Source organism: Theobroma cacao, chromosome 1, assembly GCF_053813885.1.
Source record: "Theobroma cacao isolate CCN51 chromosome 1, ASM5381388v1, whole genome shotgun sequence".
Lineage (NCBI taxonomy): Eukaryota > Viridiplantae > Streptophyta > Magnoliopsida > Malvales > Malvaceae > Theobroma > Theobroma cacao.
The window spans coordinates 37,509,390-37,532,214 of record NC_142639.1 but is presented as its reverse complement, the minus strand read 5'-3'; the positions used below and the strand labels follow the sequence as shown (position 1 = coordinate 37,532,214).

At 37.3% G+C, this 22,825-nt stretch overlaps 3 protein-coding genes across 5 annotated transcripts; 1 reads left to right on the top strand and 2 right to left on the bottom strand.

Annotated features, from left to right (window-relative positions):
* The first annotated feature begins 2,064 nt into the window (after positions 1-2,064).
* LOC18613720 (Pectin lyase-like superfamily protein) lies at positions 2,065-3,916 on the top strand. Its single transcript, XM_018118246.2, has 6 exons — positions 2,065-2,297; positions 2,423-2,582; positions 2,900-3,115; positions 3,217-3,467; positions 3,576-3,732; positions 3,821-3,916. Exons 1-6 carry the CDS (start codon positions 2,065-2,067, stop codon positions 3,914-3,916), a joined length of 1,113 nt encoding a protein of 370 aa, XP_017973735.2.
* Positions 3,917-12,728: 8,812 nt separating this feature from the next.
* LOC18613719 (ATP-citrate synthase beta chain protein 2-like) lies at positions 12,729-17,702 on the bottom strand. Of its 3 annotated transcripts, XM_007051080.3 has the most exons (18): positions 17,647-17,702; positions 17,421-17,507; positions 17,193-17,309; positions 16,983-17,085; positions 16,805-16,870; positions 16,577-16,700; positions 16,213-16,347; positions 15,868-15,928; positions 15,720-15,796; positions 15,142-15,297; positions 14,934-15,062; positions 14,701-14,833; positions 14,483-14,610; positions 14,269-14,374; positions 14,069-14,145; positions 13,902-13,972; positions 13,336-13,620; positions 12,729-13,068 (listed from the first exon to the last, which is right to left on the bottom strand). In XM_007051080.3, exons 3-18 carry the CDS (start codon positions 17,290-17,292, stop codon positions 12,993-12,995), a joined length of 1,827 nt encoding a protein of 608 aa, XP_007051142.3. In that variant the 5' UTR covers positions 17,293-17,309; positions 17,421-17,507; positions 17,647-17,702; the 3' UTR covers positions 12,729-12,992. The 3 variants fall into 3 exon arrangements, with proteins under 3 accessions (XP_007051142.3, XP_017980683.2, XP_007051143.3); XM_018125194.2 differs by having other exon boundaries at positions 17,421-17,691; XM_007051081.3 differs by having other exon boundaries at positions 17,479-17,691.
* Positions 17,703-18,369: 667 nt separating this feature from the next.
* On the bottom strand, positions 18,370-22,388 carry GUN1 (s uncoupled 1). The gene is made up of 4 exons (XM_007051079.3): positions 20,196-22,388; positions 19,288-19,504; positions 18,956-19,140; positions 18,370-18,860 (listed from the first exon to the last, which is right to left on the bottom strand). The coding sequence occupies exons 1-4, from the start codon at positions 22,127-22,129 to the stop codon at positions 18,596-18,598; spliced, it is 2,601 nt and encodes an 866-aa protein (XP_007051141.1). The 5' UTR covers positions 22,130-22,388; the 3' UTR covers positions 18,370-18,595.
* Between the last annotated feature and the right edge of the window lie 437 nt (positions 22,389-22,825).

Sequence of the window (22,825 nt, the reverse complement as noted above, 5' to 3'; positions counted from 1 at the left end):
CTTTTAAACTCAACTTGTTTCCCGTACCTGAGGAACAAGGATCCTCGTAGCCATGACTACGATTTTTAACTTGTCCATCTTTTTGGGTTTCCTCTATGTAGAATCCTCCCATGCCTTTTTCTTTCTTTGGTCATCATTATTCGATCAAATATCCTTTTATCACATCATATGTATATATGTATATTATAATTCTAAAATGATTCTTGTGACTAAAGTATTCAAGATCGAGTTATTCATTAAATTTGTGAATTTAATTTAATTTGAGAAATTAATATATTTTAATAACAAACATAATATGAATAGAAACATAACAAATATTGCAAATAAATGTGGAAACCTTATCTTTCCGTTACAAAACAAGTAATTAAATCCTTCTTGATATTTTTTAAAAAGCTTTTTATTATCTTTTTATATGCACACATTGTTCATAAAGGTCACCAAATGTGCTAGATATGTATATTTGTTTTCCTCTTGAGTACAAATTAATTGGTGTTCATTTATTAGTTTTGTCTAACATTTGTTTATTTTCATGGATAGTGTTGGATTTCAAGTAAGAAAAGCACAATCATCTATATATATGTTACATTCACGTCATAAAACTCATCAAATTTTTTTCATTTGTGATGCAAATAACTCATTTAAAATTATAGTGCGTCAAATATGAAGAAACCAAATTCACCACTATAACTAGAAAAGTGAGCACTTAAATTAAAAGGATTCAAACTTGTTAAAACTGCCAAGTTTTTGTGGGGTCGTCAACCGCCGATTCAACACGCCTTATTTTGGCGGTGCGTGGAATATTAATATTCGTATAGTATTACTTTTTACAAAAAGTTGAAGCTTTTAAGGATAAATTGATCGTCAAAATGTCGGTGGATTAAGTGCTATTTGTCTCAGGATATTCCCATTTCCTTAAGCAAAGGCATAAATTGGTCACATCTCCCTTTATTGTGAGAGATATAATTTCAATATCTTGAATTCGCGTTTGAGTTTGACTTCAACCTTGATACCATGTACAGTTGGAACCGTTCTATCTATATCGATTAACCCTTAAGCTTTTGCATCAATTACTAACATGTTCATTGTATTTTTGTTGATGGTTTGATGTTAAGAAATTAAAAAAAAAAAAAGGGGATTCCAGAGGATCTTCAAAACTGATGGGCTCACTGCTATGTTTTGTGTCTGATTTTAAAGAAAAATATGACGGGCTCACCACCCTAATTTCAAGTTGCCAATGGGCTTCCCCAAACAAGAGTTCAGATGAACTGTTCGGGTCAAGCTCACTTATACACCGACCTGACCTGATTACAGGCCACGGCCCGTTTACTTGCCATTTGCCTATATATATATATCTTTTGGGGCCAGAAACTTCGATATATTATCCGAGAACACAAATGAATAATTGAATAATGTCCTTTATTACACTCCTGACTCCTCTCCCTTGCATTTATCAACTTGAGTAAATATTGTAAAAGTTTGAGATAGAGATGTGAGAACAACAAATAGAAGAGTCATGTACTGTGATAAGCTGCATCCCAGTTCCCAGTAAGAAACCAACAGATAATTACAATATTCAAACATTAAATGGAAGAGAAAAAAAACTTAAAAGAAGGAACAATATTTGTCACACTAATTAATTATGGTGGAATCTTTGCATTTTCCGTTATGTAAAGAATTAGAGGTGGTAATCCCGAAAGTCTCAAAGAGAGTTTTTTTCATTTAGCTATATACTGCTATAGGATGCCTAATTTAGGTGGCAAAGCGCCATGCAGGCCACAGCCAGCTAATTAAGTTTGACAATTAATAAAATCACCCTTCATGCCCATAATTATGATTAATGATTCATTTATTGCAATACAATGAGGTAATAATAACCACTTTGCCAGTTACCCAGAAGTTTGATTGTCGTTGGAAACTTTCACGTGTGCTAGTGCTACCACTTAATCAAATATGTTTCTTTATAATCACCATGATTCTTAGCATTCAGTCATGAAAACTGAATGAGGTGATTCTTTCAGAGAATATCTAACAGCTAGCTAGCATTAGATCTGTTATTCCCAGAAAATGCAGTTCCTCCAGCATATTCTTGCATTGATTTTTATTGTGTTGCTTTATTTCAGTATCTCTAAAGCTTTGGAATGTCAATTGAATAATGCCAATAAATTCAAGGTCGCACATACCATCAGGGTGGATCAGTCTGGCAAGGGAGACTTCAAAACCATTCAAAATGCTATTGATTCAATCCCATCTAACAACGATAAGTGGATACGTATCCTTATTTCCCCTGGACACTTCAGGTACGATAGTATGTCTGCTCACACAGTCTAGTTTACAATTTCATGTCTTGTTTGTTTGGTTTATGCCTGAAATTAGAGATAATAAAAAATTCTGATTTTTCTCTTCTGTTGCTGGATCTGTCCAGGGAGAAGGTTACAATCCCTGCGAACAAACCTTGCATTTTTCTTGAAGGAGCTGGGAGCAAGTTAACCAGTATTGAATGGGGGGATCATATGGATACCTGTGACAGCGCTACTTTCACTTCATCTCCTGATAACATTGTTGCCAAAGGCATTTCGTTCAAGGTAGAAAATTGAGGTCCTCTGCGCTTTCTTGATTACCCAAATTTTCTTTTGCTGATAATTGGGCCACAAATGGAAGTAACTCTCCCCTCACCACCATGCCTAATGAAGATGGGATTCAGCTTCAGGTCCTTGTTACAGCTACAAAAAGACTTCCAAGTTTAAGCTACTTAACGTTGTGCTTAAAGCTATGCATCTTTTAAAAAAGATACGGGATCAGAAATAAAATCAGCACTATGCATTACATTTTTGTGAATCTTTTTTGGCTGGTTAGCGTTTATCATATGGAATAATTCTGTCCTCACTCTGAACATGATCAGAATATCTATAACATACCGTCAGGACCTGATGCGAAGAAAAAGGTAGAGCCAGCTCTAGCGGTTAGAATATATGGGGATAAGTCTGCTTTCTATAACTGTGCTTTCTTTGGGCTGCAAGATACCTTGTGGGACGTACAAGGCCGCCACTATTTCTACAATTGCTATATTGAAGGTGCTGTCGATTTTATATTTGGCAGTGGCCAGTCTATCTATGAGGTATGTGCGATAATAACCTTTGTTAATTTCATAAGAAGATGAGATACAGTTCTCATTCTTAATTTCATTGCAAGTACTGAAAATGTTCTTGTAATTTGCAGAAATGCGAAATAAATCTTACAGCAGGAAAATATGCACCAGAATATCCTAATGGTTACATAACAGCACAAGGAAGGAATTCATCAGATGATCCTAGCGGCTTCGTATTTAAATATTGTGTGTTTACAGGATATGGTAAAACTTACCTGGGAAGAGCTTATGGGGCTTATTCAAGAGTAATTATATATAAATCAGTGCTATCTGATGCAATTCTTGCTTCTGGTTGGGATGCTTGGCGCTATGTCCATCATGAGTATGACATTTAATTATCTCAGTCCATATATATTCTCCTTTAAAGATTACTCTTGAAATAGTTACTCTTGCTATGGAAGTAAGAGTGCAACTCTGGCTATATTTGCAGAGGAAATTTGATCTATGTGGAGGCTGATTGCAAGGGCCCAGGAGCCAACACTTCGAAGCGTGTGCCTTGGCTGAAGAAACTTGGTGCTTCTCAGCTCAAAAAATTTTTGAACTTATCATATATTGACAAAGAAGGATGGATTGCCAAACTACCAAAGGTCTCCTAAGTTCTAATGAATTCATTGTTTTAGCTTCGTGAAAGATTGTATTCTGATATAATGAGTGATATGTTTCTGCCTATTATAGGATGAAACAAAGAAAATACCCGGAGAAAGTTTATTTAGTTTTTACTCTTTCATTACCAAGAAAATGCAAACATGGGAGTTTGTTCTTGCTTCTTGAGGTGTTGACTTGCAGACATTTAAGGGCCCATATTGCGTAGATTCTTTCTTTTGGTTATCACAACTCACATGTATGTGGTATATGCATCAAAGAATAATAAACAAAGGAAAAACCTCATATAACTCATGATAAATTGAATAATTGTGAATTTGAGATACAATGACAGGTTGAAACTGCTTTCGATGAGAAAGTTACATTCTTTCCATTCTTTTCTCAGCCAGTCAATTGAATTTACATTAAAATCAGTGATAAGTGACAGTGACATGGGTCCATCCTTAACCATGGACTAGAGGCTAAGAGCACCTGCATACAAAATGAAGCTACGTCTGGTGGTACTCAGTAACAATTTAACAAAGCTTAGCTGCTTAAAAAAAGAGGGCCACAAATGAGAAGGAACCACAGACAGAAACACAAAGCCACTGAGGAGGGCTAATAACGAAGTAATAACCGCAGGCAGTAACAGCTAAGAAACTAATCAGGTATGGCTCGATATCGTTAAAGATTTAACTTTTTTTTGTTGAAATTAAAAAAAAATTAATAAATTTTATTTTTCTAGTTTTTTGGGATATAAAATTTTTATAATCAAATTCTTCTAATATTTTTTTTCATTTGATAATATAGCCATTGATTTAATACATTTTTTTTATCTTAAATAAGATTTTATTAATTTTAATTTTGAAAAACGAAACAACACTTATTGGCTATATTTTTATAATTATCTTATATTTTTAAATGGTTAATATAAAATCAATAATCAAAATTTCTAATTCAATAAATTAACTATTATATAAAATAGAGACAATATAACAATAAAATATAAACTCTAAATTAATGAAAAAAATTTACAAATATTAGAGCAATAGTACTTAATTGTTGAATGCTTATTGGATACAGCAAATTAGACTCATAGCTTTATGAAGATACTCACATAGACTTCTTACATTTTTTTTTGGAGAAAATTGAAGTTAAGGAAACAAGAGTAAAGTAAGAAAGAAGAATTTAAGAGTGGATATTATAAATTAAAAAAATATAATTGGTTTTATATATAGGAAAAAATAGTTGTTGTATCATTAAACATATTATGTTAGTTGATTGGAAATAAGAGAAATAGTTAAGAATTAATAACATTGTGGGAATTAGGGAGTGATAAAAAATTGAGATTTAGACACATAACTAGGGAGTGAGAGAATATTTCATTTTATTAATTATATTGACTGTAATATATTTTTAATGAGAAATGAGATAAATAGTTAAAAATTAATAATGGTATGACAAGTGAGAGAATATGTAGATATTTTATTAATTATCTTAATTTTTAAATATTTTTAATATAATTAATTATATTATTATAAAAATTATAAAAAATTAAGGTTTAAAGCAAGAACTTTAGTGGCTTTATGGTACAGTCCATTCTGAAACAAACATAAACAAAACAGTAGCCACCAAACAACCAAGACCACACTATAAGAATAGTAGACGCACACTGCCAGAACAAAAGAATCACCACCAAGCAGCAAACATAAAGTTTGTATCAACACCAAGTTTGGCCAAGGTGTCGTAAAGGTGTTACTTCCCTTAGTCTGTGTAAAGGATACTTCACCAAGAGAGAGTCATAACTCATCGATCTCGTTAAAGATGTGCTATTTGTCTCAAGGCCTTAAGTTTTCCATGATAACCCATGAAACCCCCACTTTCAAATCGGACTCAATGCTTAGGGAGAACCTTGCAAAGGGGATGAAGAGAATGGTGCAAAGCATGAAGAATAGCCTTGATCACATTTTCATTGATTATGAAAAGGATATTCTCATAGTGATATTTTAAATCAAATATAAAAAGAGGAAATAGATATAGGTCTGGTTGAGTTGTGGATTCAAACATATGGATTGGTTTTATGAAGGGTAAATTAATCTAAAATTTATTTCTCTTGGTTAAAAATAATTAAAATTATGAAAAAAATTATTTTCAAAAATGCTTTATGCATTAGGCCTATTTTCGAAAAGAACTCAAATAAAAATATTACAATTTTATGGTAATTAACTCAATGCACGAAATGTGAACTTTTGCTCAATTTTAAAATATGCTTACCTTTATGCTCAAACCACTCCAAAATACTTCTATCATCACTCAAAACGCTCAAAAGTTGACTCGACGATCAATGTTATGGCGAGAACGCTTTGGAGGGAGATTGATGGTCTGTCCAAGAGTATCGAGGAAGTGAGGAGTTTGAAAGGTTAAAAACTTGACCCAAACATATGGGTTAGGTTGAGCTATGGATCCAAACATATGGATCAATTTCATTAAGAGTAAATTTGTTCAAAATTTATTTCTTTTGATTTAAAATAGTTAAAATTATGGGTAAAATTATTTTCAAAAATGCCTTATACATAAAGCCTATTTTTGAAAAGAACTCATATTGAAATATGATACTACTTAATAAAAATCCTAAGATTGTGGCTTACATTTTCAATACTAAATGATACCTAAGTATTTTATAACACATTCTAATTAACCAAGATTACAATTGTAATTAATTTCATATTTTGCTAGCTAGTTGTTTAGTCTGCTCTAAGTGTGGTTGGATTCTCAACTTTGAAATTTGGTTACTTATTTGACATTAGTTAAATTTTATAATTCAACCTCATAAGGAAAACTAATTTCTTTTAATGGATAATTTGAATATAATAAAATTTTGATTAAAGCTCATAAATACTTTTGTCATTTCTTTTTTTTTTTTTGAAAATTACTTTGTCATTTTTTAATTTCTTTCTTTGTATCTTCAATAAATTGGCAATTAGGTGATATTACTATTATTTTTAAAATTTGAATTTAATTTTTTGAATAAAAAATATATATTTATGATAATTATTAAATCCAATATTTAGATTAAACTATTTAAAAAATCAAATGAAAGCTTTATCACTTATCAAGTCATTGGTTATATGATCCCTTTCACTGCGAGAAACCAACAGTTATCTATTTCATGTTCCAACTATACGAGAGGGAAACTTAAATATACAATAATTGTGAGCACATCGGTACATAGAGAGGAGTTAATCTCTTCATTTCATTATTATGATTTTATTATGACAAATAATTTGATGCCTTATTCATACAAGTTATAACAATATTAAGTATAGCCACGTACAAGTACATGCACATCAATAAAGTTACATCATGGACAAATATTTTTTAAATTTTCAAACTTTTTAATTAAAATTCACCATAAACCCTATTTCCTAACCACCCCCAACACATCTTTCTCCATTGTTTCTACTACCACCTTTGCCTACACTACCCCTAACACCTCTTCCTACACCACAACCACCACCACTGACCCCAACACCTTTGATACCTACACCACCATTAGCACCTCCCTTTACACCACCTCTAACATTTCACCACCACCACCCACTCCATCTCTTACACTTCCACCATCGCTAGCACCTACACCACTTGCAACTCCTCCACTTTTTGTTTCACCAACACCACCTTTAGCATCCTTGCCTATGCCACCACTAACATCTCTGTCTATGCCACCACCAACACCTTTGCCCATGCCACCACCACCAACCACACCATTTCCTGCTCATTTACTACCACCCACTCCACCTCTTTCTCCTTCATTACCATAAAAACCTTTGCTTATGCCATCACTAGCTCCTCCACGTTTGCCATCACCAACACCAGCACCTTTTCCCACGCCACCACCACCACCAGCCATTCCACCTCCTCCCATGCCACCACCACCACCCATTCCACCTCCTGCTCCTTCACTACCACCCATTCCACTTTCTGCTTCTCCACTACTACTAACACTTCCGTCTACGCCAACATTAGCTCCTCCACCTACGCCACCACTAGCACATCCAACTATACCACTAATGGCACCTCCACCTACACCACCACCAACACCTCTACTTGTGCCACTGCTACCTCATCCACCACCTCCGCCTATGCCACCACCAACACCTCTACTTACGCAACTATTACCTCCTCCACCACTACCACCCATTCCACCTCATACTCCTCCACTAACCTCAATACCACCTTCAGCACTACCACTAACACCTCTACTTACACCACCACTAGCTCTTCCACCTGCACCACCACCAGCACCTCCACCAACCTTTATACCACCTTCAACACTACCACCAACACCTCCATTTATGCCACACTAGCCCCTCCACCTATGCCACCACTAGCACCTTAACCTATACCACCACCAGCACCTTTACTAATGCCACCACCATCACTTCCAGCAACATCACTATTAACACCTCCGCCTATGCCATTACCAGCTCCTCCACCACCGTTACTTAAGCCACCATCACCACCCATTCCACCTCTTGCTCCTCCACTATTACCCACTCCACCTCATATTCTTCCTTCACCACCCACTCCACCTCCTACTCCTCCATCGACCCCAATACCACCCCTAACACTACCACAAACACCACCACCACCACCCACTCCACCACCACTTACACCACCAGCTACTCTTCCACTAACACTACCACTACTTCCCCTTACACCACCCCTTACTCTTCCACCAACCCCGACACCACCTCCAACACTTGTATGAGACCTCAACCTCTATAGGCTTGTAATTAAGCATAGATGTAATAACAAGGACCAGGGGTAGTTTCGTTATTTCTTCTAATAAGCTTATAGAAGAAAGTTTTATGATATTTTAAGGTCTAAATAGGCATAATAAGGTATTTTGGGTGCCAAGGAGACAAGAGGAGGCAAGAGAAAATTTTTGAAATAAAATAATATTAAAATATTAATATTTTATTTAGTGTCAAAATTTTTCATGAAGAAGGAGTATATGGTCAATCTAAGTGAGGGAGAAGAAGAATGAAAGAAGTTTGGAGAAAAATTACGTTAATGGGGTCGCGTATCTTTATTAAGTAAATATAACACGGGCAAGTAAACATTTTAATATTATGGAGACACCGCGTTGGAGTATAAACTTCATACCTTGTTTGTACATGTGTAGAAGAAGGTAATAGAAGGAAATTGGAGTTAAATGAGTGATGGGAGGACTAAGTTAAAATGGAAGGAAACAAAAAGGGTAAAATAGTCATTTTGCATCTCGAGTCAAAATTTTAAGTTTTCGTAAACCCAAGTAGGTTAGATCATTGTGGACCTTGTCCCAGTGTCAAAAGAATAAAAAGATTACACAAAGGATGAGAGAAAAACAAGTTAACTTGCAAAAGGGTATTTTCGTAATTTTAAAGGGAATTGGATAAGCTTGGGTTATAAACATCTTGCTTCCAGCAACAACTCACATTTTTTTCAGCAGCTTTTCTCCTTCTTCTTCTTCTTCTTTTCACATTGCTTCCATCCTCCATGGAAGCTTGATATCAAGCTTTATAACCTCTCTCAAATTAGCTTAAATTTTCATACTTTTGGTGCACCCTTTCATAAATCCTTATGTTCTTTCACTCTCTCTCTTTAAAACCCTTGAAAAATCTAATTTTCATACTTTCTCTCACTAGTAGGTGTTTAGAGAGAAAAATAGAGAAAAAGCCTTATAATAGCTTGGGAATTGTTGGAAAGAAATTCAAAGTTACTAAACTATCAAGGTGAGTAGTAAATTAGCATTGAGTTTTAAGTGTTGATAATGTTTAGTGATTGAATTGTGGGTTTATTGTTGAGATTGTGTATTGACTCTATTGTGACTAGGATAGTGGGAATAGATAGCCATTTAAAATGGCAATTGAAAGCTAGCTAAGGGGTAGCTTTTAGGGTTTATAAGTATGAATTGACATTATGGTGATGTTAATTTGATAGTAGGTTCCAACGAAGCCCCATTATCCCAATTGGACCATTAGGGAGGTTAGAGTTGGCTAAAGGCTCAACTACTATCGGTGAGTGACCTGCATCTCAAAACTTGTTTTGGAAATGTGAATGAAATTGCACAAAGCATTTGAATGATTTTATACAACTTTATCTTAAAACAAGTGCTTTGGGAACAAGCTTTTTCTAAATGGTTTTATGTTATGATATGTGGTTGTTATTGATTCATGCACCATTTCATTATGATGATATATATATATATATGTTGTGCATGATAGTTGATATTGTGTATGATGACTATAACCGTGTGTGTGCACAATGTGGGAGGATGCACATGCCGGTGATGATAGTAGTGTGGGAGATGGATAATGATAGTGCCTGTGTGCACGATGTGGGGGGATATACACGATGACACTGATTGTGCACGATGTGGGGGGATGCACATGATGGAGCTGACTATGTGCACGATGTGGGGGGATGTACATGAGCCGAGTGTGATTATACTAATATTGGTGTTTATCTATGCATTTATATATATACATCTATGTTTATGAAATCAAAGTTCATGAGTATGGTATATGGTTTTGCATATGTTAATCTTGCATGTTGAACATTGAAAGTTGCTAAGTATTGTCAAATTGGTGTTCATTGCAACAAAGAATTTGGCTGCAGCGAAATGGGTTCTCGTTGCTGTCAAAAATTCTCGATAGTGGTATAGTATTGTCACTTTGACAGTGATTTTGACCACCTTTCGATTAGAACTGGGCAAAGTAGTAAAAGTCGTAGCCCTGCCTCTTAGCTTTCTAATGACCTAACAAGCATGTCAATTGGACCCATGTAGTGGAAGATATGCTTGAAAAACCAAACCATATGCAAATCAAGAATGCCTTTTTCTACTGTGAGAAACGGGCTGTCACGTTGCTACCTTGCTCGGGTTCTGATATAATTTCTTCCACTCCCTTATCTTTATGATTGAGCATGGGTCTTTGCAATACTAAGAGTCCACTGATCAATGTCCAAAACAAAGGGGTTTAAGAAAGAAATTAAACCAAATTGCATTGTTTTCAAAACAAGTGCATCATGATTTTCAAATTCTTCCTTATAAATTGCTTGTTCACTTCCTTGTTCACTCACTGGATTTATACTCACCGTTTTCAACTTTATGTTTTTAGATCACGAGACAGCTGGTAGCTAGGTCGAGGTGTCTTCATACATTCGACCCTTGGTAGGTGTCTAGGCATTCAGTAGCTGTATATTCGTCCGAGTCTCTCCGTTGGAAGTCGAGTACTCTTTTTTTTGTTGTGTATAGATAAACCCAATGAAAATTATTAAGTCATATGTTTAGATAATATATGTATATTTCAATGAGTATGCCACTATAAGATGGTAATATCTATCACTATTTTGGTTCAAAGTTATGAAATGTGACTTAGCAATATTGGATGGAAAAATGAGCAGGATAGTAGATAGACTTGCTTGGGCTTAGTGGACTACGTCCATTGGGCCCTTGCGCCGGTTATAGCCCGAAATTTGGGTCGTGACAACTTGCACCACCACCACCACTGCCTCTCACTCCTCCACCAAGCCTAGCACCTCCACCACCATTTGCACCTCCTCCACCACTACCTCTCACTCCTCCACCAATCTTGACGCCACCTCCAACACCTACACCAACCCCAGCACCTCCACCACCACCACCACCACCTCCCATTCCTCCACCAACCCCGACACCACCTACAACACTTGCACCACCACCTCCCACTCCTCCACCAACCCCAATACCTCCACCTCCAGCAACGCCATCATTCACACCACCTCCACCTCCATTACCACCTACACAACCTCCAACACCCCCACCTACATTACCTCCTACATCACTACTTCTTCCTCCACCAACTCCATCACCTTTTCCAAAACATGAGCACCATTATTTTGAATAATAGAACAATACTCTCTTTGTATTTGTCGTCCATATGTTGTTCCCATATAAATTATCGTCAACAATACCAACATGGCAAGTATTTCAACGTTCTCTAAAATCTTTCTCATGCTTTTGTTTGAATGAAGAATGTTAGGAATTATGGTTAATGATGCATGCATAGTTCTGTGATATGTAGAATATGTTATTTATAGCAAAGGTTAGTGGAGTTTTGATCCTAACGATGATGTGATTGAAATGAAAGGTATGAACCATGAAAACCATAAGTTGAAAACGAAATATCTTTTCCCAAATTGTGTCTTTGTGAGTTTAAGTGCCGCTGATTATTATCACACTTAAACCTTCATTCCTCTGTATGGCCGTACGTCATTTTCCTGTAAAACAAGAACGTGGCAGTTTAACATGAGGTCTACGGTAATGACTGTCCATTGTGTCGGAGAAAAAGTTTGCAGGTGATTGAAGGCCTGGAATTGATCTTCAACTTAAGCAATGAAATGAGAAAGTGGAAAATACGTGCCCCTGCAAATTGTGTTCCCGACCCGCCAAAGGGTATCGCACAATGGGTAGTGAAGTAGGCTTTCAATTGAGTAGATAAATTCAACGCGTATGCGTAGCCATTGTAACATCAAACCCACTTTATTTGCCTTATTTGGGTTGGTAAGGACAACGAACAATCAAGTGAAGATTAATCAAGGCACCAATTTTTTTATGAGCAGATCACATTTGTCAATGCAAGGAGGTCCACAAATCTCATGATCTGAAGTACAATTTTTTTCTCAGCGCCGTTTTCAGTTAATTTAAAGATTATTCTGTGTCCTCCAAAATGCAGCACATACACGAAGGAAGTACATTTCTAGGGCCTTCCTATAATCAATGGGTGTTGAACTGATGATGACGGGACCATAATGGTGAAATCCGGACTCTAAGGAACAGAGCACGTAAGTGTATGCCATGGATCACCTGTTACTTTAGCGCAGAGCCGCAGACCCAATTCTTTAGATACAAAGTAAAGTTACAGGAAAATGATTTCTGCAGAGTGTTGTTAATAGGAAAACAGCTTGAGCACCAATATTGGCCAAGAACAAGGAAACAGAATTTAAACTGTAGTACACAACAGAATTAACTGTAGCACCATTAATTTTGGATTTAAATATTGTCTGAAGAACTTTGAAAAAGAAAGTGAAACAACAAACAGAATTATAGGAATTGCGTTTAGAGAGTACAGGAAATAATGTGTTCTTCTCACAACCAAATAAATCATAAATCAAAACTTCTCTCTTCGGGTGATGAGTAGATTAACTGTGAATAAGTAGCACCATGCGCGCTTGCTATGCATCACTTTGTGTAGAGAACATCCTCCCATGGATGGCGGTACAGCGGCTGCTTCAGTCTCTTTTGGTCAAAGGTGTGCCTGGGTTCAAAAGAAAAATCAAGGCAAGAACCAGATCACTGCATAAAAGGTCTCTGGAATACTTTGTATTTGTGTATTTAATGTGAAGAAAAAACATTAGAAAACACTGGTGGAGTTCTAATTATGTCCCTTGGAAACTACACCTAAAACCCTTGTCAGATTTAAGCCAAAAAGTACTTAGACCATTACTGATAGACAGTCTAATTCTAGCACCACTATATTGGCACATATATAGCTACTCAAAGAATATAATGTATTCCGACTCACCCGATCAAACCAATGGAGCGCGCTAGCACAAATAGTCCATTCAGATAACCAATTTCAACAATCTCATCAATCTCGGGTTTACTGAACATTCCGCTGCTAACAAGAAGATCCAAGAAAAGAGAGCCTATAGCACCATCTACATTGAGAACAAGGTTGTTGGCCTTTGACAAGGTATATGACTCAACTTGAACTGCATACTCCATGTACTTCACTGAAGGGAAATGGGTGCGTGCAAACAGTTGTAGTATCTCCACTCTCTTATCTCTGTTGTCTCCTCTCTTGATCCTTCATATTTTCAACAAACAGAATAAACCATCAAAAATGTAAATTTAGACAAAATGTTAAAGAGTCAGGAGATGTTAAACACGCACACAAAATTGTAGAATAATCCATTGTCAGCCACTTATCATTTCATTATCACTGATCAATGAACACGTATCTAAGAGAAGAGATATGAATTCTTTATCTTCAGCTCACAGGAAGTGAAAAATGACTGAACAAAAGGGGTAAAAACAATTCCTTATGAGCAAATAGTAGACTGTGAAAAAAATGGATTAATACTGCACCTGTGTCCAATACCAGGAACACGAATACCCTTCTTTTTCATGCCTTCAACAAACTCATATGGCGAAAGTCCCTGAGGGCAAGAAACAGAAAGGATAACATCTTAAGATTGTCATATTTTTTCTCACTTGTCAAGTATGAACTGTTTATTATTTGATTGATAGCTCACTCTATCACAAGCATCCTTGAAATACCGAGCAGCATCATCAATGGCCCCACCAAATCTGGGACCAATTGTAAGCAAACCTGTTACCAGAAAAATCAATCATATTAGTCATGAGATGCAACCAATATGCCAACACTACATCAAGCATAAATAAAAAAGACAATTAGGCAAGGATGGAAGCCACTTATGTTCAAGATATATACCGGAGACAAGGCTAGAAACAAGATCCTTTCCAGCCCTTGCAGTGACTATAGCATTGTGAGCACCAGAGACACAGGGACCATGATCAGCACATAACATGATGCAGATCTGATCATAGAAACCATTAATGAGCTAAAATTCCAAAGATGGTAAGAATCCAAAAATAGAAATTCAAGGAAAAGGGTTCCTTGAAAAATAACAATTTGAAACTCCTACCTCAATAAAACGAGTACAGTAATGAGGAAGGCTACGCTTGAACCACAAAAGAGAGATGACGTCACCTACTCCTAAACCTTGTTCTATAATGGAGGACATTGGAACGCCAGCATAACGTGGCTCTTCACCTGCACGGCCAGGAACAAAATGAGGCAGCCAGTATTCTTGCTCATAGATGAATGCTACTAAAGTATTAAAAGAGAAATATAGATTCAAACCTCTGTCATCAGAGATGGTAGATATAATATGAGTTGGAGCTCGAACTTTCCCACTTTTAATTGCACTATTAAGATCCTCAGGAATCTGGGGAGGGTTGAATTCTTTTGCTGCAGTAATTTTCCCCTCTTCAACCTAGAAGGAGGAGTCAGATATAAGTCCCTTGGGATGTTTAAAAGCATAACGAGAAGAAACAATAGAGAAAAGAATACAAATACAAGTGATCAACCCGTACAAGTTTCTCAAATGTCTCCTTAATTGCAGTCTCAAATGCTTCATATGAAGTGGGAACAACAGCACCAGCCTCTTTCAATGCGTGATTTTTTGCTTGTGCTGATTCCATTTCCCCACCGCTTTTAGCACCCTTTAAAAAGATAGTTTTAGAGGTAAATCGAACCTGTTCTGGCTAAACACTAAATCAAAGCTTTGAGATAGTAACTCACAGCGTGACCAAACTGCACTTCTGATTTGAATAGCCTTGCGCACGTTCCACTAACCCAAGCAACTACAGGTTTGTTTACTTTCCCCTGTTTTAGAGCTTCAACTAGTGAATATTCATCTCGACCCCCAAGTTCCCCAAGCACCACCATCATCTTGACCTGCAAGAAAACACGTCATAATTTTGCATTACTAGACTTGTAATATAAAATACAGAAACAAAAGTAGAGATAAGATCTTTTTGGGTTTAAGTTAATGATCATAACTGTTGTTTAAAGAACACATCTATACAGCATTGGACTGTAAATATCAACTAGACAATTAGACGTCTTTTGGTACTTTAAGTACTTATTAGCAAATGTCCCTGCTGGAGTACGTATTATTACTGAAAGATTTTTTGGAAAGAAAGCGTAAGTCATGAACCATTAATGACCTATCTTTGAATACATTCAGATGATGAATTTTGTGATCCCAGGTATGGATGCTGTAAGAAATCAAAGTTAAATATCAGAAAATCTTGTTGTCAGTAGAACTCTTCCAATTATATGCCAAAATGACATGTGCATTGCGAAGATTACAACACCTGTGGGATGTTATTGAATCGCAATATGTGGTCAGAAAGAGTTGAGCCAGGAAAGACATCTCCTCCAATTGCAATCCCTTCAGAAATTCGGAGCTTTTGTGAGTCCTGATTAAAACAGAACAAAACATGATCGATAAGGAACACTTACCTTCATAGATGCCATCTGTAACACGAGCAATTGTGTTGTAAAGTTCATTAGACATGCCACCCTGTGCATGGAAAAGACGATTCTCAGAACAAGGAGAAAAATTACCTACAGTCAAGTGGAAAAGGCCTTAAAATTGAATTAAATGCTTAGCCCTTGCACAAAAACTAAGCATAAAGTCACAAATCAATAAAAGAGCTCTATAATTTTGCCATTGCAGCCAAAGTTCAAGTGCAACACTAATATTTAATTTGGTAAGATTCAAAAATGACAAATGCAAAATAGTATTTGCATGCCTTTAAAAAAAAAATAGTATTTGCACAAGTTTGAGAAGAAAAGTGGACATACTGATTTAGAGACAAATCCAACAGATCCAGGTCTGTAAAGTTTGCAGTGGATGATGTTGTCAATTGTTCCAGCCGTATCACCAATCTTAAAAGCTCCTGCTTGGATACCTCCAACAGTGGCAGGGCCAATAACAACCTGAAACCATAGATGCCATTGCCGAGGTCAGGTACCTACTACTTAGTCGAGTTTCACATTGTTTAATGAAGAATGAAGGGAAGGTACAAAGTGTACAAATAAGGACCATTCATTAAATTCCTTCATATAATTTCGAGTCACTGTTCGTTTCTAAAAAATCAAGGGACTAGAGATTGCTTCTACAAAATTTAATGATTAACGTGTCCATCCACATCAGTTCAGACAAAACCTTATTATTTGCTTGAGCATATGCAACCAACTGCTTAGTATCTGATTCCGGAACACCTTCAGCAATTATAGCCACCACTCTGATGGTCGGCTGTTTCAAAGCAGCCAATGATGAAGCTGCAGCACTGCATATGTATTGAAAATATGAAATACACTCATATTTTTTTTATTTGGGTGTCCCAAAAAAAAAAGAACAATCTGATTCAAGATTTCAAGTTTGAAGGCCAACCTTCTGAATGATGCAAAGTTGATAAAAACATCAGCAGTAGGGTGGGCAGCACAAGCTGCTTCAATGCTGCAAGTAATAGTCAAATTTGAGAAATTTATAGAACCCAAAGGGGGAAAATGCAAAAAGTGAGTAACCGAAGAAAATACTACAGGTTGAAAGAGAAAGCAGGGGAACATACGTTGAATTAACTGGGATTGCAATTTCTTGCTGACCAAAAAAGAGCTTTTGGAATCCCTCAGAACCTGGGTTGATAATTCCAGCAACAGAAGGTGTTTCCCTACCTAGAAAATTCAAAAATGGAAAGTTACGACTTAATTCCCTGGGCACATTAGTATCAAATATTAAAACTCAAACCACCCCACAATGATTAAGGATTAAATGAACACACCACAAAGAAAGTCAAAATCAAGCATTCGCTGAATAGGAAGCTGCTTGTAGTTGTAGAACAATGCCTGTGTAGTCCGGGAGAACAGTTGCCCTGTCGCCATATTCTAAAACCAGATCCCTGCAAATCATACAATGTTCTAGGAATGTTCAGGACTATAAGAAATCATAGAAACCCCTCTCAGGTTAAATCATTTTGCAACAACCTAAGAATGAAGGTAAAAGGAACAACCAGCGAGAAATTTAGAGTAATCAAATGAAGGAAGGAGAATTAAATAAAGAGCATCGACCCTGAGACGAAACAGAGTGGACTGGAAATCTGGAATACAGAAAGAGATATAAGCAAATAACAATGTAGAGGTTGTTTATGAGTAGTTAGTTGATTGATTTAGAAGGGAAGGGAAGGTGAAGAAATATTGAAGCACCAAAACAAGAACAAAAGGAAAGATGGCCGTTACGGGGGGTAGGGGCGGTTGGTTTGGTTCATCTTTGGTAGATCTCTTCTCCCGCGGTAGTTAGGCACGCCCTCCTTTCGTTTCAGTTTCGACTTTGAACGTTGGACGATCTTCGTATTTCTATGGGCCATAACTGGAACCAAGAGAGCAGTGCGGGCCCAGGGGAAGGACCCAAAACCCAACCTGCGGCCATCCCTATTTAGGCAAAGCCCACAGACTACCGTACATTAAACTTACGAGTCGGAGTCCAGTATTTAAACTTGTTTAATTCGCAATGACTTCATCTCTGAACTTTAAAATTTGGATATGTGAAAGAAAATTTTCTAATTTACATAAAATTTATCTCTCGAAAGCTACATTTAAAGTTCATTAAATATGTATCAAATATCTCCGTAGTAATATTTTTTGTTTTTTGGGTATAGGTAGATCTTTTCTTAGCAAACTAGCCTGAAAAGAAAAATGTTAATTTGTAGGTGCTTAATGGTTGGAGACCACATGCATGACAACTTTGACCCTGTTTTTACTTCTTCAGTGACTATGAAGTGCTGTAGGACATGATAATATATCCAAGTTGGGAGGTTGGTTGTTTTATAATACACAATTTTCCTACGTACTACTCATCCAATAGAATTGGACTAAATCTTCTTTAGCCATGCTTTGCCCATTTTCTTTCCATTTCACTATCTCGAAACTGTATAACAAATTTCAAATAACCAGTTCAAATCATGAGAAAAAGATGGAAAGTGAGCTTTATTTACTGCCACAAAATAGCTTCTAGCTGATTGATGCAATAACCGCAGGTATAAGCTACATGGTGACGGGTGAGAGCAAGGGAGACCGAGATATGTACAATTCTTTGATAATTTGTACAACTTACAGGGGTAAACGTGAGGAAAAGCCAAAAAAGAAACAAAAAGAAAAAGCGAAAGGAATTGTCATATTATTCACGATCCTACAAAGTAAGGGTCTGTAAATTTGAGATTTGTCCAAACCCTGTGTTTTCAGGTTGAGTTCTATCATCATGAAGAACAAGCAACTTTAGGGTGCCTGATTCTCTTAACCAGGCAGTAACTACGGGACCTGTTGATACAAATCTACCTAAGTTACACTTAGCAAGCCGAAAGGGTGCACCCATGCCAGTAAAGAGTGACTCAACGGTTCGTCTTAATGCACCATCACCAACTACTTTGCTATGTTTGCCCCATCCGGTCAAAATGCTGGACAAAGAAGGAAACATATATTTACTTTTGAAACAAGATAGCAAAAGGAACATTTTAACCAGCCCATATAAATGCAAAACCAATTTGGTTACCTTAACAGTTTTGGCAATTCATGACCTTCAAAAATGATAGAACGTATGTTTAGCAACCATGCATGCACCATTGCTCGAGCAGCACCAGAGGACATAAGATGCAAATCTAAGCAAGAATTTGACCATACATTCTCCCACACTTGCCGACGTTTCCCTTCAAGCACAACTAGTTGGGCTCCCCGTTTCTACAAGGAACATTTTAACAGGGTCAAGCTTTTAAAATAAAGAAGTTCCTAAAATCATGAAGATAAGAAGCAATAAACATCATAGTGAAACACAACTAAGTAAGAAGGATATCAAACTAGTGGTGCAACTACATTACAATAGCTAACCTGACCAAAGTGCCAAAGCATGTCAGTCAGAGCATTATAAAAGGCAGATGCAGTCGAAGAGTCCATCAACTTCACTTCATCAAATAGGGATTGAGCTTGGATCCAAACATTCTCCCTATAGCCCATAAGAAGCCCATGGGCCACGCCATAGACCTGATTATCAAACAACCGGAGCTCTTCCAACAACATTGAAGCATCCTCAAAGGAATCACAGCGGCTGCATCCAAAGCAATACACACAACTGATCATCCATGTTTTTCAGATAAAGGTTGTTTTAACATGTGCAACAACAAAAGAGGAGGATTGACAGATGAAGTCCCCCTATTTACAAATCACATAAACCTAGCCGCATCAAGTCAATTTCAGGGCCTGACATACTGTGTGCTTGATTTGTTCAACAGCAAGTGGATAATGAGTAAGCTAATGAAGCAAAAATCAAAAGTTGCAGAACAATGCACATATATCAGTCCTGCATTATTACAGGCAATGACATTTCTAGCTCTAGACTTCAACAATGATCAATTAAACCTTGTTCACACATAAATGAGAAATTTTAAAGCACATGTATGACCAAAAGAAATGGAACCTTTACCATCCAGTTTTAAGTCATTTGATCAAATACAATTGAACATATACATAAAATTCTTAAACAGTTACTGTCACCTTTGTTTTTTAGGCAGAAACTAAGGCATATGACCCATGAGATACATATAGAGTGCCCATAAATTGTGCACAGGCAGGAAACTAATTTACAATGCCAACTTCAAAATTTTCAATAAACACTACTCAGTGGACCTCAAAACAAACGGGACTCTAGGACTCTTTTACCAAGTTCATGTTTTTCAATAAAAAAGAAATGAAAAGCAACCGATCTATTGATAGGCATAGAAAATGGTAAAAAATTATACCTGCAAGCATTTAAGATGGCTGAAAATGTGACAACATTTGGTTTAATCTCTAACTCATGCATCTTTTGGAAAACTCCCAAGATGCATAAGATTTCCTGCTTGCCTCTGCAATCTTTCTTTGCTTGACCTCCTTTCTCAGCAGCTAGCTGCCCAAAAAATTTTATGACCTGGTTATCCTCCCCATCTCTTGCTTTGCCTTCAATACTATGCCCAATGACCAATGAAGAAGATTCAGTTTGCAACGCACTGATCTCACCACCAGCATCAAACGCACATTCAGAAGTTGCAGACCGACCAAAAGCATCAATGATAGAATTGTATGTAACAACATTAGGCCTGATCCCTTCCTTTGTCATCTCATCAAGCAAGGATACAGCAGATTCCACCAACCCATTCTTGCACAAGGCATCAATTAATGCACTATACAGTACAACATCAGCCTTTAATCCTACCCGCTTAAACTCTCTAAAAACATCCATTGCCTCCTCATATAAACCACCCTTTGAATACACATCGATTACTGTTGAGTAAGTCAATAAATTAGGTGACACCTTTTGTGTTTTCATCTCCTCAAACAATCTTCTAACTTCATCATACTTCCCTTGTTTCCCATATCCACCCAAGAGCGCATTGTAAGTAACAACATCCTTCCTGATCCCAGAACCCTCCATCTCCCTACAAATATCTAAAGCCTCCTCAAACCTACCAAGCTTTGCATAAATAGAAAGCACAGTATTATATGAAACTCTATCCAAACCAATACCCAAAAATTTCATTTCATTAAACAAATTGAGCGCATCATCAAATCTACCAGCCTTTGCATATCCATCAATCATAGTACTATAAGTAACAACATTAGGCAAAATATTTTTTGTAGGCATTTCAGCCATAATCTCGAAAGCCAAATCCATTTGTCCACCTTTACAAACCGCATCCAAAAGTGTATTATAAGTGAAAATATCTTGATCAATCCCTCTATGAACCATCTCACTAAACAAATTCCTTGCGGCCTCCCATAAACCCCCTCTACTACAAACCGCAAGCAAAGAATTAAAAGTAATTCGATCTGGCTGCACTCCACTCCTTAACATCTCATCGAAAATCTCCACAACCCTTTTAAACTCCACACCTCCTTTCCCACAAGCATCAATCACAGCATTATATGTAACTAAATTTGGCTTCAACCCATTGTTTTTCATGGAATCGAAAACCTTTATTGCCTCATCACTATAGCCACTTCTCCCAAAGGCACTAATCAAAGCAGAAAAGGCATAAACAGTATTTCCATAACCCTCAGTCAATGCAGTCTCGAAAATGCCCTTGGCAAGCTCAACTTTTCCCAATCTACCGAGAATACTAATCATGGCACTAGCCAATTTTCCTTGTTCAGTTTTTCTTCTTTCTCTTCTAACCGCGAATTGAAAACATTTGATGGCCTTTTCATACTCACCTCTGTTTCCAAGCTCTCGAAGCAAGAAAGTATAGTCATCGGAGCCGCAAAGCTTCGACTCGAACGAGACGAGAACCCTTTCGAGGCCCGAATGGCCGTTATGTAAGGCGAGTTGAAGGACTTCTTCAGCTATGGAGGTGTGGCGGGTGTTGGTGCTAGTTTTGGGCCGGCCCAAGTGCATTTTTGAGACGAACCGGGTCGACCGTCGACCAGAGAAATCGGGGGCGAGGGAAGGGAAAGGGACGGGGCTCTGAGAGAGGGGAGAACGGGTGCTGGCAGCGGCTGCAGCGGCGGTGGTGGCGGGTTTCGCCGCATTGCAAGGTGAAGGAGGGGGCTTCGAAAGGGAAAACTTTTGGGGGCGAGTTTGGTTGCGGTGGTTGTTCTGGTGGTTGCGGTGGTTTTTGAGGTGGTTTTGTGGGTATTGATGGTTCTGGTAGGGCTTTGTTGTTGCTGTGATTGAACAGTGCGGCGGAGTTGAAGCCATTCAGTAATTCTCGATTGCTTTTTCCAAAGACGGCGTCGTATTCTATACGGGGAGAAGGAAGAGAGAGATTAACTAAAGCCGAAGAGGGTTTTGACAGGGTTTGGGGAGAAGGGGCGGAGGAGAGCGAGAGGCCATTGGGAAATGGAGGACAGTGAAGGAGAAAGTCTGGGTTTTTCTTTGAAGAGATAAGAGAGAAGAGAGACAGAAGCTCAGCTGAGTTGGCCCTTTTAGTTCAGACATTGATATCTACGCCCACTCGTGTCAGTACTATTTCACTCCAATTTTTTTGTTTTCTTTTGAGGCTTTGTAAGGATATTTTTAATTTTTTATTTAATTATTCGGCAACATTAGATGAATCTTGCTTTTGGCTAAAATTACCCGAGAATTTGGTCCAATCACAATACGTTTTCTGAATCTCTATTCCAACATACCCTGGATTTAGTGGGTCCACTTGCTGATGTGGACTACAATATCTGAATCTCCAACGTGTCAAAATCCTGACATGGTATGTGTAAAAATGGACGTGGGTGGTGATTTGTCGGTTCGTTAGTGACGCTTGATGAAGAAGAGTAAGGTGATGTGCATGAGAGCACGTACAGCGGCGTCCCACCAAATTGATTTTTAGCGAATTAAAATAGTCACGGATTGGGTGGGTTAGGAGGGGAAACTCTGTATCGAATCCAGCTAACGAGGATT